The sequence below is a fragment of the Rhopalosiphum maidis genome, chromosome 3 (assembly GCF_003676215.2).
Source record: "Rhopalosiphum maidis isolate BTI-1 chromosome 3, ASM367621v3, whole genome shotgun sequence".
Classification (NCBI taxonomy): domain Eukaryota; kingdom Metazoa; phylum Arthropoda; class Insecta; order Hemiptera; family Aphididae; genus Rhopalosiphum; species Rhopalosiphum maidis.
Genome location: NC_040879.1, coordinates 33,181,363 through 33,195,859, shown reverse-complemented (window position 1 = coordinate 33,195,859; position 14,497 = coordinate 33,181,363). Strand labels below are relative to the sequence as shown.

The window sequence follows — 14,497 nt, the reverse complement described above, 5'->3', positions numbered from 1 at the left end:
TTTATATCATACAATTTTTTTTCTAAATGAGAGAATAAATTTAAAACTAGTTAATAACATTATATTATGCTTACAAAATAATTAATAAATAATAACATTTTAAGTTAATTTATTAATTTGAAATATTTATTTTAGTGCCTCTGGGGTGATAGCAAGAAATATACAGATGATAAAAACAAATCATTCAAATATTTTAAAGAAAAAAGTTCAAATGATCTTAGGTTAAGTACTTATGTTTCAAAACCAAGATCAAATAGTATTGCTGTACCAGAATGGTAAGTTTGAAAAATATATTTAAATAGTTATAATGTACATGAATTCTTATATCTTTGTCAATTATCTAATTAAGACAGTTTTTTTACATTTGATTTTTAGAAATTAGTAATTGTATTATCTAACCAATTTTATTTGTGATTTAAATACGCATAGTTATACATTTTTATATTGATTAGCTTAAAATATTCATGCAATTACTATTCTATATAATTTGTTAAGATTTAAAAATATGCTTAAATACTACTTCTATATTATCCTATAGTATTCCTGTCTGCATTTATGTAAATTATACTTGTAATATTATATTTTTATATATTTTAAATAGGGACATAGATTCTAGTTCAGCATCAAGCAGTGTTTTTGTGGAATTGGTAAATTAAAATTATAATTATTTTTAGTTACAAATTCTTAACATTGTTTTATTTATACATAGAGTAAAAGTTCAAGTTCGGAATCTGATGAAGGAAAACTTTCTGTCAGTTCGTAAGTATATTATATAAAATGTATTAAGAAAATTAATGTTTTTAATATACTTATTACTTAAAATCATTTCATATTATATTTTTTCATTACTTAGTTGCAATGTTGGAGATTATGTTTTGGTTGTATGGGACTCTACTTACAGAAACTATAGAGTATATCAAGAAAATAAAAGGAATTTGGTATTTTTGCATCCCGACAGCATAGACAACCTATTTTTAAAAATTGGCTCTGGTAAGTATTTTAACATAACGCTTAACTTATTATCGAGTTATATTTATTACTTCAAAGTTTGAATAAAGTAATAGGTGTTGATGATCATTAATAATTACCTATAGATTAATAACATTATTAAACCTTAAATTAAATTAATAATTAATAATATTAGCTAATTATATTAAAATTTATTTAAGCATAATAATTCATAGAGAATAAAATATTGATACTATTTGTATGTATTCCACTTATTTTAATATTTTATTTTAGAAATATTTCCATGGGCTAAATAATTTCTATGAAATAAGTTTATTAGGTGTTACTTTAGTAAGTCTTTTAGATTTATCTAAATCTTCAATATTTTTTAAAATTGAATTACTTTAAGAACTACTAAATATTTTTTTAAAGGAATCATATTATCTACTTTATCAAATGTTGACAGATCAGACTCATAGTCAGTGTATGCAGTTATTTTAATTAATAATTCCCATAATTAACTCTAAAATCTATACCTATAAATCCAAATAAATCGAGTTTGTCAATAATTTGAAAAGGTTTCAAAAAAAAATATTTAAAGAATTGTAAAAATCATAGGTATTAAATACAGTGAGTTCCGCTTAATGTGATCACAATTGGTTCAGATTATTTTGATTCCATTAAATATTTTTTTTTTTTTATTAATGAGTTTATATTGATATGTATGTTTAAAATTAAATTAAAATTAAATAAATCTAAAATAAAGTGAAAAATCTTTGTATTTTTGATTGTACTTAAGAATCTACTAATTTCATTTTAATATTAGCCTTAAATTAAAATCCATATTTAGTTAATATAATATAATTTATACGATTTTTAATTATTTAAAATTAAATAAATAATAATGTATGTACATATTTTACCTATAACTTTTGGAACAACTGAAAAGTATCGTTTTCGACATATTTTTGAATAGCTACCTTTTAACTTTTTCAAAGCAATTTTTTTTTTCTAGTGAAAGGTTGAAATACCATTAAAGCGATAAGAATGTTCTTAAAAATTATTAAATTATCCAGTACTTGGTGATTCTAATAAAAGGTTAATTTAACATTAGTAATATAAGATCTTTTAAGATCTGATTTGGGATTTTCAATTTTGATACCAATAAACGGTTGATTCTATAAACCAGTTATCACATTTAGCGGAACTCACTGTAATATGGTTTGATAAATACTTCTTAGTATAATATGTTGTAAATCATCAATTTCAAAATGTGTTACTCTTGGCCTTTGGGTTCTGTTAATTAAAACAGATGTTTAACTTAAGTTTTAGTTTTAGTACTGTGGTATATTATAACCCAATTAAAAGTATTTTATGAGAAAATTTGTTATTACAAAATTTAAAAGTTTTCTTGATTAAGACCTTGTTTTTTGGCAAGTATTTCTTAATAATTGTCTAGAGTTATTTGTTGAATTTGCATAAAAGACTGTTTAGACATAGGCGGTACAGCTGTTATCAAATTTTTTACATCGGGACATCAGGTATATCATTAAAAATTGAAATATTTGTAACAATACATTGAATGTACTACCATTAAAAGCTTCTCAAAGTATAAGTCAATCAATTTCAACTAGCGAAGAATCTGTTTTTCTTTTCTGTTGGAATTTGGTTAAAAATTATTTTTCTTACTTTTTGATTCTTTATCTGGTTAGGAACTAGGTAGCCCTAATTGTTCTGTCTTTTTAAAATGTATCATTATTCTTAAATATCTAAAATATAATTCTGCTATATATAAATTAGAGATCTATAATAAATAATAATATATTGTGCATATTATTAAAGATATAATATGCGCATTTTTAATAGTGTTTTTAATGATAAATGCATTTTAACAAATTTAAAATCATTATTATTAAAAGTTTTATTTAAGTCTAATATTAATTAACTATTCTTAAATATTACCTTCATTAAAATATGTGGCCATAATTCAGTTGTCTGTTTTTGAATGATAATAAGAACTATAATATAAAAATTCCGAATTTACCGAACCTAATAAAACTAATCGGAATATAATATGTTATCAAACTTCAGTATATAGGTATTTGGTGTTACAATTTACAATGATATTTTAATATTATAATAATATAAAATTCACATACATACATTATTATGAAGTAATAATTTCCCGCTCTATGACTAAATAATTGATAACAATTGAAAACAGTGTGACCAAACTTAACAAAATATATTGGATAAAGATAATTATTGGGAAAATAATTTTAAAACTATGTACATAGTTAAAAACATATATTTTATTAATCATTGTTATTAAACCTTATTATATTATTTCATTAGTTATTAAAATAAAATATCGTGATACTAACAAATTATAAATATTTATATATATATATATAATATATTTATAATTATAAATACCAAAAGTAATAATGATAATAAAAATGGTATAAATGTATATGTTCTAATAAGAATCTAATTTTGAGTACTTATAATACGTTTTATTACTCTGAAGTATAAAGTATAAAACGACTATATTGCCGACTTCGAGTTAAAGTTTTATACTTCATGCCTGAAAGCTTTCGTATCAAGACGGCAACATACGGTTGATTAATCCATGAAGTATTTCATTAAGCCATGAATTAAATGATAACATCAGCTAAACAATGAATAATAATAAATTTAAAAAAACCCTAAATCAAATTTGTTTTTAATTATGTTATGTATTGAATATTTTCATATTATCCGCGGACTAAGATAGAGAGAACTAGAAACGAACAAATTTTTAATGGACCCGAAATGCATAGGTAGTACACAGCTGGTCTTAACGCTACTTAATGGCTGGGTGGCATATTGAATGACGGTATAGGTAGCATGCATGTTCTCTATGTACCAATTTTTGACAGAGAAGGATATAGAGGTACCGAGGCAGTTGCGGTCCGGCTTCCCGTCATCCGCCTACCATATCGTTTCCAGTCCTTTCTATCTTAGATCGTGATATTATCTTACAGTATTCAGTATCATAATTCCTAACCTAACCTAGGATCTAGGATCTAGGTTAGGTTGTATGTTTCATGGCATAGTTTAAAATGCACAATTTAAGATACCAATACAGGTTACTACTACAGTACTTCAGCAGATCATTTTTTTTTAAAACTCAATGTTTGATTACGAATTGTAAGAATCATACCTCACGTCCTTAAGGTCATTAATGTTGTTAAATAATTTACATCATTATATCTGTGATCATGACAATAGATAATTTTATTTACTCATTAGTTATAACTTATTATATACATAAGGAATACTAGTTGTAATTATTTCTAGCTGAACAGCTGATTTTTCGGTGATATAGATTAGATGCGCTTCACTCAGGAGATAATTTTTATACAGCATTAAGTAAAAAAATATGATGAATCAATCGTATTTTGACTTCCTGATAAATAACCTTCTGATTCCTAATGTAATTATTTAGTCGACTATCTATTTTTTATGATTGTTTTATAGTATAATTTATGGCTTAATCAATTTTTTACTGATACCTTTACCTTATACCTTTCACCACACCCAGTTATGGCTTCATATTGGTTTATATAGAATATTATTATGATATTACTCATATTATCGAATAATATAAAAAGGGTGGGCAATATATATATATATATATATATATCATTCAATCATTGTATACTAAAAACGATTCTGAACGGAGATTATTTGTTAGTTTATGATAATTAGTAAGATATATTATATTATTACCTATATTTAAATTGTAATGTATCGTCATTTTACGTGATTTTGTATAAAATTAAATTTCATACCCTCTTAAATTTTTTCTTTATTGACGCTGGAATTTTTTTTTTACAGTTACTTGAAGGAAAACTTAGAAATTACTTTGTATTAAGTTTTTTAACCTTAGGTATATGTCACAAAAATTTTACAAATTTTCATCTTAAAAATTCCTTGCAAATTTTCGCGATTTTAATAATATATTTTGCAAATATTTTAACTTTAAATGCTTATAAACTAAAATTGTAACTAACGTTTTTTTTTTTTTTTTTTTACTACGATAAGTACAACTTGTAATAAAACTTCTATTAAATTTTAAAGATTTTTTGGATTGCCAATTTTTTTTTATAGTCATTTCAAAAAAAAAAACTTGGAAAAATCAAAAATTTTAATTGTCTATAAATATCTTAAAAAAAGTCAAAATATTTTTAAAATTTAATCATAAACAGATAACGCTAATATAAATATTTGGTGAAAATTTTAAATATTTACAATGATTCGTTTTTGAGTTACAGCAAAATAAAAAAATCGATTTTGTCAAAAACTGATTATGCGTAAAAATTCCATTTTTACGTCACTTTTTTAGGGTTTTTTCTGACGCTTTTGGAAACTACTGGAACTTTTTTACTCTTGACCTCCCGCCCGTAAAGGTTAGGTGGAGGAGAAGACAACTTCCCCCTAGCTTTCCTGCTAGTTAAAATAATTATATCCAAATTAAATATTCTAAAATCCCAAAAATCATTATCGGTACCAAGGTGTATTGATATTTGATATAAGTAATATATAGTCTGTAGGTAAATATTTCTTTATTTTTTAAAGATTGTGAATTTTATCCAACTTTGAAGAGAAGTATTATTATTTATATGACTATTCCACCAATAACTTGTACTATAGAAAGGACATTCATTAAATTACGTTGTATTAAATAAAAGCTGGTTACATTCAACAATGTGTATAAACCGTTTATCCGGATTATGTATGTTAAGTTTACATAGAAAAAAAAATCAAAGAACTTAATTTATCTGAAAAAGTTATTAATGAATTTGGAAAAATAAAATAAAATTACAATTTGAGTTCAATTAGTTAATATAGTTACTATACGTCTATATGTGTAAAATATAATATTAATTATTATATTACCTTTAAACATTTTTTATAAATAAACCTAATACATTATACATTAATAGAAGTATTTGATTATGAATAAAAATTAAAGCTATCCCCTAGGCTGTAGCTGAAAAAAAAATTTCGGGAGGTCCAACAATTTTTTTAAAATATAAAAGCTGAAAATTTTTAGTCAATTATCTATATTTACCACTAAATATTTTCACTTTTAAAAATTTCGGGGGACCCCTTAGATCTCCTCTCAGATACGGCTTTGGCTATCCCCCCCCTGAAATTTGACCTGTGGGCGTCCTTGCCCCAAAGTACCAACTAAATGAATTTTCCTTTTCAAAGAGGGGCTAAAGTCAAAAAATTGACTTAATGAAATATTATCAAATCAAAAAAAACTTTTTAAACATAATTTGTATTCTATGTGAGATTACAACTGAAATAAGTTGTTATTTTTACCATATATTTTTAAAATACTAGAATTATTTGCAACTATTGTAAACTAATATTTTAATATACTTTACTTATAAGTTAGAATATATTATTTTGTTTGTAGATGAAACACCTAAATTACAGCACTTTTCGGCAGAAGTTATACAAAAAGAATACTGTCAAGCAGTTAAGGTAATTAAATTAAAATATTTATTTGTATGATTGTTTTAAATTCTAAGTTATTGGTTTTTATAACAATAGTTTTGGAATAGTAGTTTTTTTTTTTTAATAAAAATGCTATTTTTTACTCAAATATTTTTATACAGGAGGATAATAGATATAAAGTTAAAAAAGGATTGAAATTTTATCGAGTAAAAATACAACTGCATAAGGGACCAAATCATCGACGAGAAATATCAACTTCAGATAGTTCATCTGTCTCAGTAACTTATGTTCAATAATTGAATAACAACCGTGTTATAAATTTATATAGTTTATAATTACTTTAATACTCAAAATAATTAGAACGTTTTATAGTCAATATTTTGCTATTCATAAAAAAAGAATTATAATTAGGTTCTTGAAGTCATAAATAAAAATTAAGTTATGTAGTGTATTGTTCCATTTTAATATGCAACTGATTTAAATTATATAGTAGTATATAATTATAAAATGTTTCTTTATATGGATTTGATATATTTAAAAAAATTATAGGATTATTTTTATAAAATGTTTGAGTATGAATAATATTTTTTCATAAGAAATAAAATAACGATTATTTTCTTCAAAATTACTTTTATAGCATTTATGAAATCGACAATTAAAATTTTATATTTTAATCACCCAATGATTCTCATTTTGTTCATTATATTATAATCTTAGTTATTACGTATTTTTATTACTAGTTTTTTTACTTCGATTTCTATTTTAAATTGAATCTTAAAAACATTTTTTTTTAACAATTTGTTGTTACCCATGTATATTTCATAATTATATATTATTTGTCACTGTATACTTTTTATATGCACTAAAAGCTTTATGGAGTTGTTCATACCAAACAATTAGTTATTTAAAGTTTGTGCAATTTTAATATTTTTATTATTCCATACACATCTTAATTTTCTAACATAAAAGGGTAAATATTAATTAGAAGCATTACATTTATATATAGACATTTTAGAAATCAAGTTATATTATTACGTTTAGTGACAGTGTTTCAAATGAGGCTTTACTAGTATTAAGTGGTAAAATAATTAATCATTTACCACATAAATTTAAACTAGTAATGTTTCAAGGGCCACTGTTTATTTTGGTAGATATAAAGCACAGTTATACGTTTGTAATTTTTTATTTTGTACTTATGACCTTAATAAATTTAAATATTTAGAACTTAATAATTAAAACTTTGTAAACTAAAAAATTATATAGATTTATATTTGAGTATTTTTATATTTACCTATTTTATATATAATTGTACCTGCCATTATCCTTTATTATAAATTGTATCTCATAATTAGAATGTTACAAATAAATTCTTAAATGTTAAACTTTTAAATTTTAGTGGATATTCAATTACATAAATTTGTATTTTATTAAGTTCAACGAAATTATGTATATTTTATTATGTTGATTTATGTTTAAGATCTTTTGGTTTTTAATTTGTATACTATTTCTCAAGGTCCAAGTGTTAAAATTGGCAATCTTCGGTTTTACACTAATTTTGTTTTCACCAAAGATAATAAATAGTCACACTGTAATATTTTGATTTTAATAATTGTTTTTGTGCAATAGTTATTTTTGTGATTGCAATTTGTACATACCGCCTATGTATATAAAAATTAAATATATATATAGGTATTATGATTAAAAGTCTATATTGTTAATTTCTATTGTTAAGAAAAAATAATATGTTTATGTAAAAATGTATATTTTATTGTATTGTATTATTGTCATTATAATTTATAATAAATTTGGCTGTGTGTATTTTTATTAGGTTGACTATTTGTTGTTCCATTATATTACCTTAATATATACCAACAAATTATAAGAACAATATTTAAATATCCATTTTTAAATAGTTTGTTTGACAGTATATAAGCCTAGGGAATTTAAAACTGACCACTAATGAGTTAAATATATTATACATTTTCTTAGTGTGCATAGTTAATGATCATTTCTCATTAGTGTGTAGTGTGATGATCATTCAAAATAAATATTGGCTCCTAGATCATATAGTCAATATAAAACCAAACTTTGCTTAACGTTACACCAAAACCACCTTATCCTATTAATATTAATGGCTATAAAAAAAAAAATATAGCTATTGATACTCAATAATTGATTGAGACAGTAACTTATTCATTTAATGAATTAAAAAATGTATTTATATAAAAATTAGGTTTTACTATTAAAGAATTCTTACTGTTTCAAAAATAATTAGTTGTAAAATTGCTTTTATACTTATCTAAGAACTTTAGTAAACTCATGATTATTAATTATTATGTATTTATACTAAATTATATTATGACAGTTGATTAACCATATTATATTAGGGCTCGGAAGTTGATGACCTTAAAAACATTAAAAAATGCAAATATGACATAAAAATGTCTATAAATGTCCTAAAAAAATTAAAAATTATTTGTTTTAAATCAATAAAAATATATATTTTTTTAAATTGTACTCTATTTTACTATGCAATTCTATATATATTTATTAAAGCTTAGGTACAAATTACTCAAAATATTACATACAAATTACAAAAAGTGCCCTTTAAAATTAAATATAATATTACAAAAAAAAAAAATAATAATAATAATAATATTCACTACAACACAACAACGACGACTGAAATTGGTGAGATAAAACTGGATAGGCAGTAGGTACTAATCTTAGACCGTGGCAATTTCAAAGTTCTAAGTAAATTATCGGTATATTAATAAGAAGTGAACAAATGTGAAATACGTAAAAATGACTAAAAATTTGGAAAAATGTCAAAAACTGACTTAAAAAGTAATTGATCGCTTTATGAAACCACGCCTCTTTATTATCTCATTGTTTGCACAAACAATCAACAAATAAAAATCATAGATAATAAAGATACTCTATGATAAAAATACACGATTTAGGCATAATAGTAACTACGAAATACGAATTCAAAATATTATTATTATATATATATTATATACATGGTCGTAGTCGTAGTCTGGCTCGGATCATACTACTATTACTACTACTCGTTGCCGCCATAATTTAAAATACTACAACTGTATCGTGTGTATTAATCGATCGTGCGACAATGGGCAATATTATCACAATATTTTGGATAGTGTTTCACATGATATTAATGTATTGAGTTCTCGTATTGGCGCGCAGTCGACTTATAATCAACACGTCGGGCACCCTGCACCCCGCTGTCGAAGCGTCGGCGGGTCGGACTCGCGCTCGTGTCTGGCGGCTCGCACCGAACCCCCTCGGTTCTCCGGGAATCACGACCGCCTCGTCCTTCCGAGCCCACCCCGCGGTCGCCATAGCAGCCGCGGCTCGATCTCCTCATCTTCCACAGGTACGTGTCGCGCACCGTCTGATCTCTAATACACTGCTCACCACTATCTACGTCGTTGTTCTAGTGGATTCGTGTCGTCCGGCTGCTGACGGTCCGGGCCACTGTCGACAACTCGACGGAGTTTTGTGAGTGTCCATCGGCTAAGTGCTCGCCGATCGCTGCCCCGTTCGGCTGTGCTGTGTTATATACGCGCTCAAACGTCTCCCGTCAACATGCAACGCGCACTGTCTGCCGGTCCCAAGGTAAAGATTATGTGCCCATCCTGGCCATCTATGTAGTATGTGTACACTAACCATTGCCATCTAAACGACGGTTGTTAATTTTAAAATGGGACAGACCAATGGTTTCTCTTCTATCAGGTCACAGAAGTGACAGCAATATACAGTGAATTCTGCAATTCGTCACCGATTTATTTTATATATATATATGCGATATAGAGTAAACATTTATCTAGGCCTACCATGATACTAGAGCCCATCACTTCTTTCTCTTTTCAATGTTGTCGTGATTCTACTTTATTGCATTCGTCTAAGCAATGTTTATACCATTATATTTCTTTACTGGTCTAGAAATTAGAATAATTATAATTAAAGCGTACATCCTTGTCTTGTACAATGATTTATATTTACTTAACTTGTTAGATACCTATGCTACTTTCTAAGTTTTAACTTTTTTGGATATTTTTACATTATTTGCCTACTTATTCATTAGTTTTTGGCGAATTTACTCATACGAACAATAAATTAAAATGCATTATTATTTGTTAACTTAATTTTGCTATGAATTATATGTTTATATTTGTTTTGGTATTTTTAACAGAAGAGAAAACCAAATCGTATTATTGATTTGGATATCAAACGCTCTATAGGAGCTATATCTTCCATGGAATATAAACGTCGTACAATTATTAATGAGATCAATTATGTCGCATATTCACTTAATAAAACGTCTTTGCCTGCAATTTATATTAATCCAATTAGTACAGGCGCTCCAAATTATGTACAAGATGATATTCTAGGTATGGAAGTTGATCCAAGAGAAAGTAAATGGTATGTATATTTTATAATGTAGAAATTAATATTCTGGGTTGTAATATGAAATTAAAAAAGTTGTTGTTATTTTTATATGCATTAAGAATGTATTGTCTTATGATGGAATACATATTTATTGAAGTCGAGTAGTTATGCTTTATAATAGTTATTCAATTTTATACCATTTTTTTGAATGTCTTAACAAATAATTGTATTCTAAAAAAAAAGTTATTTTTATAGTTAAAATATAATAAGTTCCGATTTTACCTTTAAATAGTTTGTAAAAATGTTAAAAGAGGCATGAAATATTGAAGTATATCTATTATTATTTTTTCATTAATATTATTACTTTTTTAACAAAAGTTATGAACTTATTTTTAAACATTTTAGCAATAGATTTAATATATGATCTTATTTTTTAGTTTACTAGTTATTTCAAGATACAACAGTGTAGCTATTTATAATGTATCCCAAAATGTTAAGATCTTTGATCAAATGAAGCGAATGACAATTCCACATGACCCAATTGATAATAATGGATCGCCAAACTCAGCACATTGGCTTTGGGACGGTACAGTATTTACTGTTTGCACTATGGATTCTGTGCATTTTTGGGATTCATTTACTTGTAAAATAATTGAAACTGTGAAAATGCGTACAAAAGTCTTGAACCATGTAATGGCCGCAAAAAAATATAGTGTTAACAAATATGTTGCAGGTACTAAATAATTTAGATTTAAGATTAATTTAGATATATTGATTGGATTACAATTAAATATATTATTGATTATGTATAAGATAATTTAGTTACTTTAACTCAAAAAATAAGTAAAATAAATTGTTTTCTAGTGACAGGAATAGAAGGACATGTATTTATGATTGATATGCTGCATGGTATAGTTGTAATGACTATGAAAAATATTGAAAATAAGCCAATAAGAGCTATCCATTGGCATCCGACAAACGAATTACAATATATTACTGGCAATGACAATGGAAATATTTATCTATGGGATATTCGTTATCAATTGAATTTTGTTTTAAAATTCCAAAGGGATGATTCTGGTGCACCAATATCAAGTCTTACTAATCCAGTTATTGGGTTACGTTTTTACAATGATGGAAATGGTGTTTTATCTGTTGATAAAAAAGGAGGCATCAAAACTTGGTAATAATTATTATTTATTATTTTATTTACTATTAAAATTATGTTTGGAATTTTTTTTTTAATATACGCGCATATTTATTACTGTTCAATATTACACGCATTTAAAATATTTACAAGAATTCACAAACACGTTTTTTTTTTTACTGTGTATTGAAATATTTTAATTAAAGCTTAATAAACTGAAATGATAATTATTATTTTATTGCATTTAAATTAATAAAACATTGTCAAATACTTTTATTAATAATAAAACATTTATATGCATGTTATTATTAGCTTCATTATTGGCCAGCAATTATTAGGAAACACAATTTAAAACTCGTAGTTAAGTTTTCATAAAATTATTTGGAAATGTCACAGTATAGCATACATACGGTCTTTTAGTTTGTATTAGGTAATAAACTTTGAACACTTTTATATTACTGACATCAGATCATATAGTTGGGGGTCATGTTTAATTTTAGTTTATCACCTAATTAGAAGGTACTTAGGTTAGATTATGTAAACATTTTGAATCCTTGAAACAATGAATAAATTTCTTAAAGCCTAGCCTTTTAGACCGTGAAATGTGTGCTCTAGAGTTCATTAATCAAATAGATATTTACAAAATAAATGCAGTATTTATTATTTAATTAATAAATTTGTATGTAATATTGACCTTCAAATATTTGATTCAATTTATTTTATTAAATACTAATAATCTTTTTTATTATGTGGTGTTGAAAACAAAAATAAAAACTCGTATCAATTAAAACTAATAATAATAATAATTAGGGTCAGCTAATAATAATTTATTCTTTACAGGGAAGTTAGTACTGGTCTACTGCGTCCTAACCACTATGAATCTGTACAATTATGTGACCTAAACAAGAATCATATTTTTAAAGATTATCAGTTTGCTGTTACTGAAAATTTGAAAGAAGACATTGCATTTTTGCCGTCAAAAAGAGGAATGAGAATATTTGATATTGAAAGTGGTGAACATTTACCTTTTTCCAATGATATACCTCTACCTATGAACTGTGCTACTTATGATTCCAAACGATATTGTGTTTATGGAGGCTCTAACGACTTAATAAAATTATGGACACCTGAAAAAAAAATGACTGGCTAAGTTGAATATTTATAATGAAAAATAATATTAATTTTCCTTGCATCAATTTCCTAACTTTTTACCTTTATAGTTATCTTTGTATTTACTTAATTTATACTAGAAAATCATTGTTATTATTTATTGATATTTTATATTTTATTTATTTTATAAGATTATTGTGAAATTTTACCTAGTCTGGAGGTAAATAATGATTGCTTAGCCTCAAACATATTTTGTCAAAACCAATGCCGGTACAAGTTACACTCAAAATTATGCATGCCGGATATATGACCATCATGCTTTTTAAAATACACTATAAATTAGTTTTTTTTAATTGAAAAATATTTAAAACTGTAGATTGCATTTAACTAATAATTAAAAAGTATAAAAAGTGTAATGTTTTCAAAGAGCACAACATTTCTTGGCCAGATTATATTGAATAATTTAGAGGATGTGACTTACATTAATAAATCTAAAGAAACAGCATTCATTATATTGACTTTGAAATGGCTTGCATTCAGTCAGTTTTGATTTTAAAGTCTTAGTTAAATTAAAATTACTGACTAGTACATACTAAAGTATTAAAGTATATATAAAAAAAAAACCTTATTATACATATATATGTTCTGTTATGAGTTAAAAATGTAAGGACTTAAGATGATTCTTTTATAAATTATGTGACTAAGTACCCATGATAGTTTGTTAAAAAATTTCCAACTCTATCCAATGCAATCAGGCTAAGAAATTAAATGTTTTCTCAAAAAAAAAAAATGATAAGACTTTATACTGAAATTTATATTTAAAATTTACTATTTTTATTAATTATTATTATTTTATTTTTTTTTTGTTTTGTACTGATAAAAATAATTTAAAATTACAAAATTGGTTTAAATTTGTTGCATAAATTTTCATTTAAAAAAAAATAAATATGTATCTATTCTGTATGTGTTATTTCATTTTCTGAGTTGATTTTAATTATTAATTTAACAAAAATATTAAACATTAACGTTAGTACAATAATATAATAATTATCTACATTTTATTACTTAATAAACAACCGGCATTGGGGCCCTCCAATCTAAATTGTACTTTATTGGACCTGATTATTTAATTATTATAATTGTAATAGTTGATTGACTTAAAGATCTCTTAATTTATTTTAATTATCCATTGGTTTTCATCATATAAAAACATTTTACTTTAATGTATTAACTATTATTTTTAACATATTGTGTTTAATTGTTTAATATGTTATGGATACAATTATAATTATTATAAAAAATACAATTTAGCTTATAAATGTTGAGCAATTTAAAAGGCAGATGGTTTAACAATTTTTGTAA

At 24.7% G+C, this 14,497-nt stretch overlaps 2 protein-coding genes across 4 annotated transcripts in view; both read left to right on the top strand.

The window, feature by feature from the left end:
• Positions 1–6,998, top strand: part of LOC113556197 (RB1-inducible coiled-coil protein 1-like) — a 31,817-nt gene extending 24,819 nt beyond the window's left edge. For both annotated transcript variants that reach the window (XM_026961007.1, XM_026961006.1), the window contains exons 16-21: positions 136–275; positions 602–647; positions 710–759; positions 854–990; positions 6,422–6,489; positions 6,624–6,998. In XM_026961007.1, the coding sequence (XP_026816808.1) occupies positions 136–275; positions 602–647; positions 710–759; positions 854–990; positions 6,422–6,489; positions 6,624–6,758 (576 nt within the window). In that variant the 3' untranslated portion in view covers positions 6,759–6,998. The remainder of the gene's footprint in view (positions 1–135; positions 276–601; positions 648–709; positions 760–853; positions 991–6,421; positions 6,490–6,623) is intronic.
• A 2,435-nt stretch (positions 6,999–9,433) lies between these two features.
• Positions 9,434–13,940, top strand: LOC113556843 (DNA excision repair protein ERCC-8-like). Of its 2 annotated transcripts, XM_026962019.1 has the most exons (6): positions 9,434–9,862; positions 9,927–10,104; positions 10,682–10,911; positions 11,316–11,611; positions 11,743–12,061; positions 12,866–13,940. In XM_026962019.1, exons 2-6 carry the CDS (start codon positions 10,075–10,077, stop codon positions 13,173–13,175), a joined length of 1,185 nt encoding a protein of 394 aa, XP_026817820.1. In that variant the 5' UTR covers positions 9,434–9,862; positions 9,927–10,074; the 3' UTR covers positions 13,176–13,940. The 2 variants fall into 2 exon arrangements, with proteins under 2 accessions (XP_026817820.1, XP_026817821.1); XM_026962020.1 differs by lacking the exon at positions 9,434–9,862 and having other exon boundaries at positions 9,874–10,104.
• Positions 13,941–14,497: the final 557 nt, after the last annotated feature.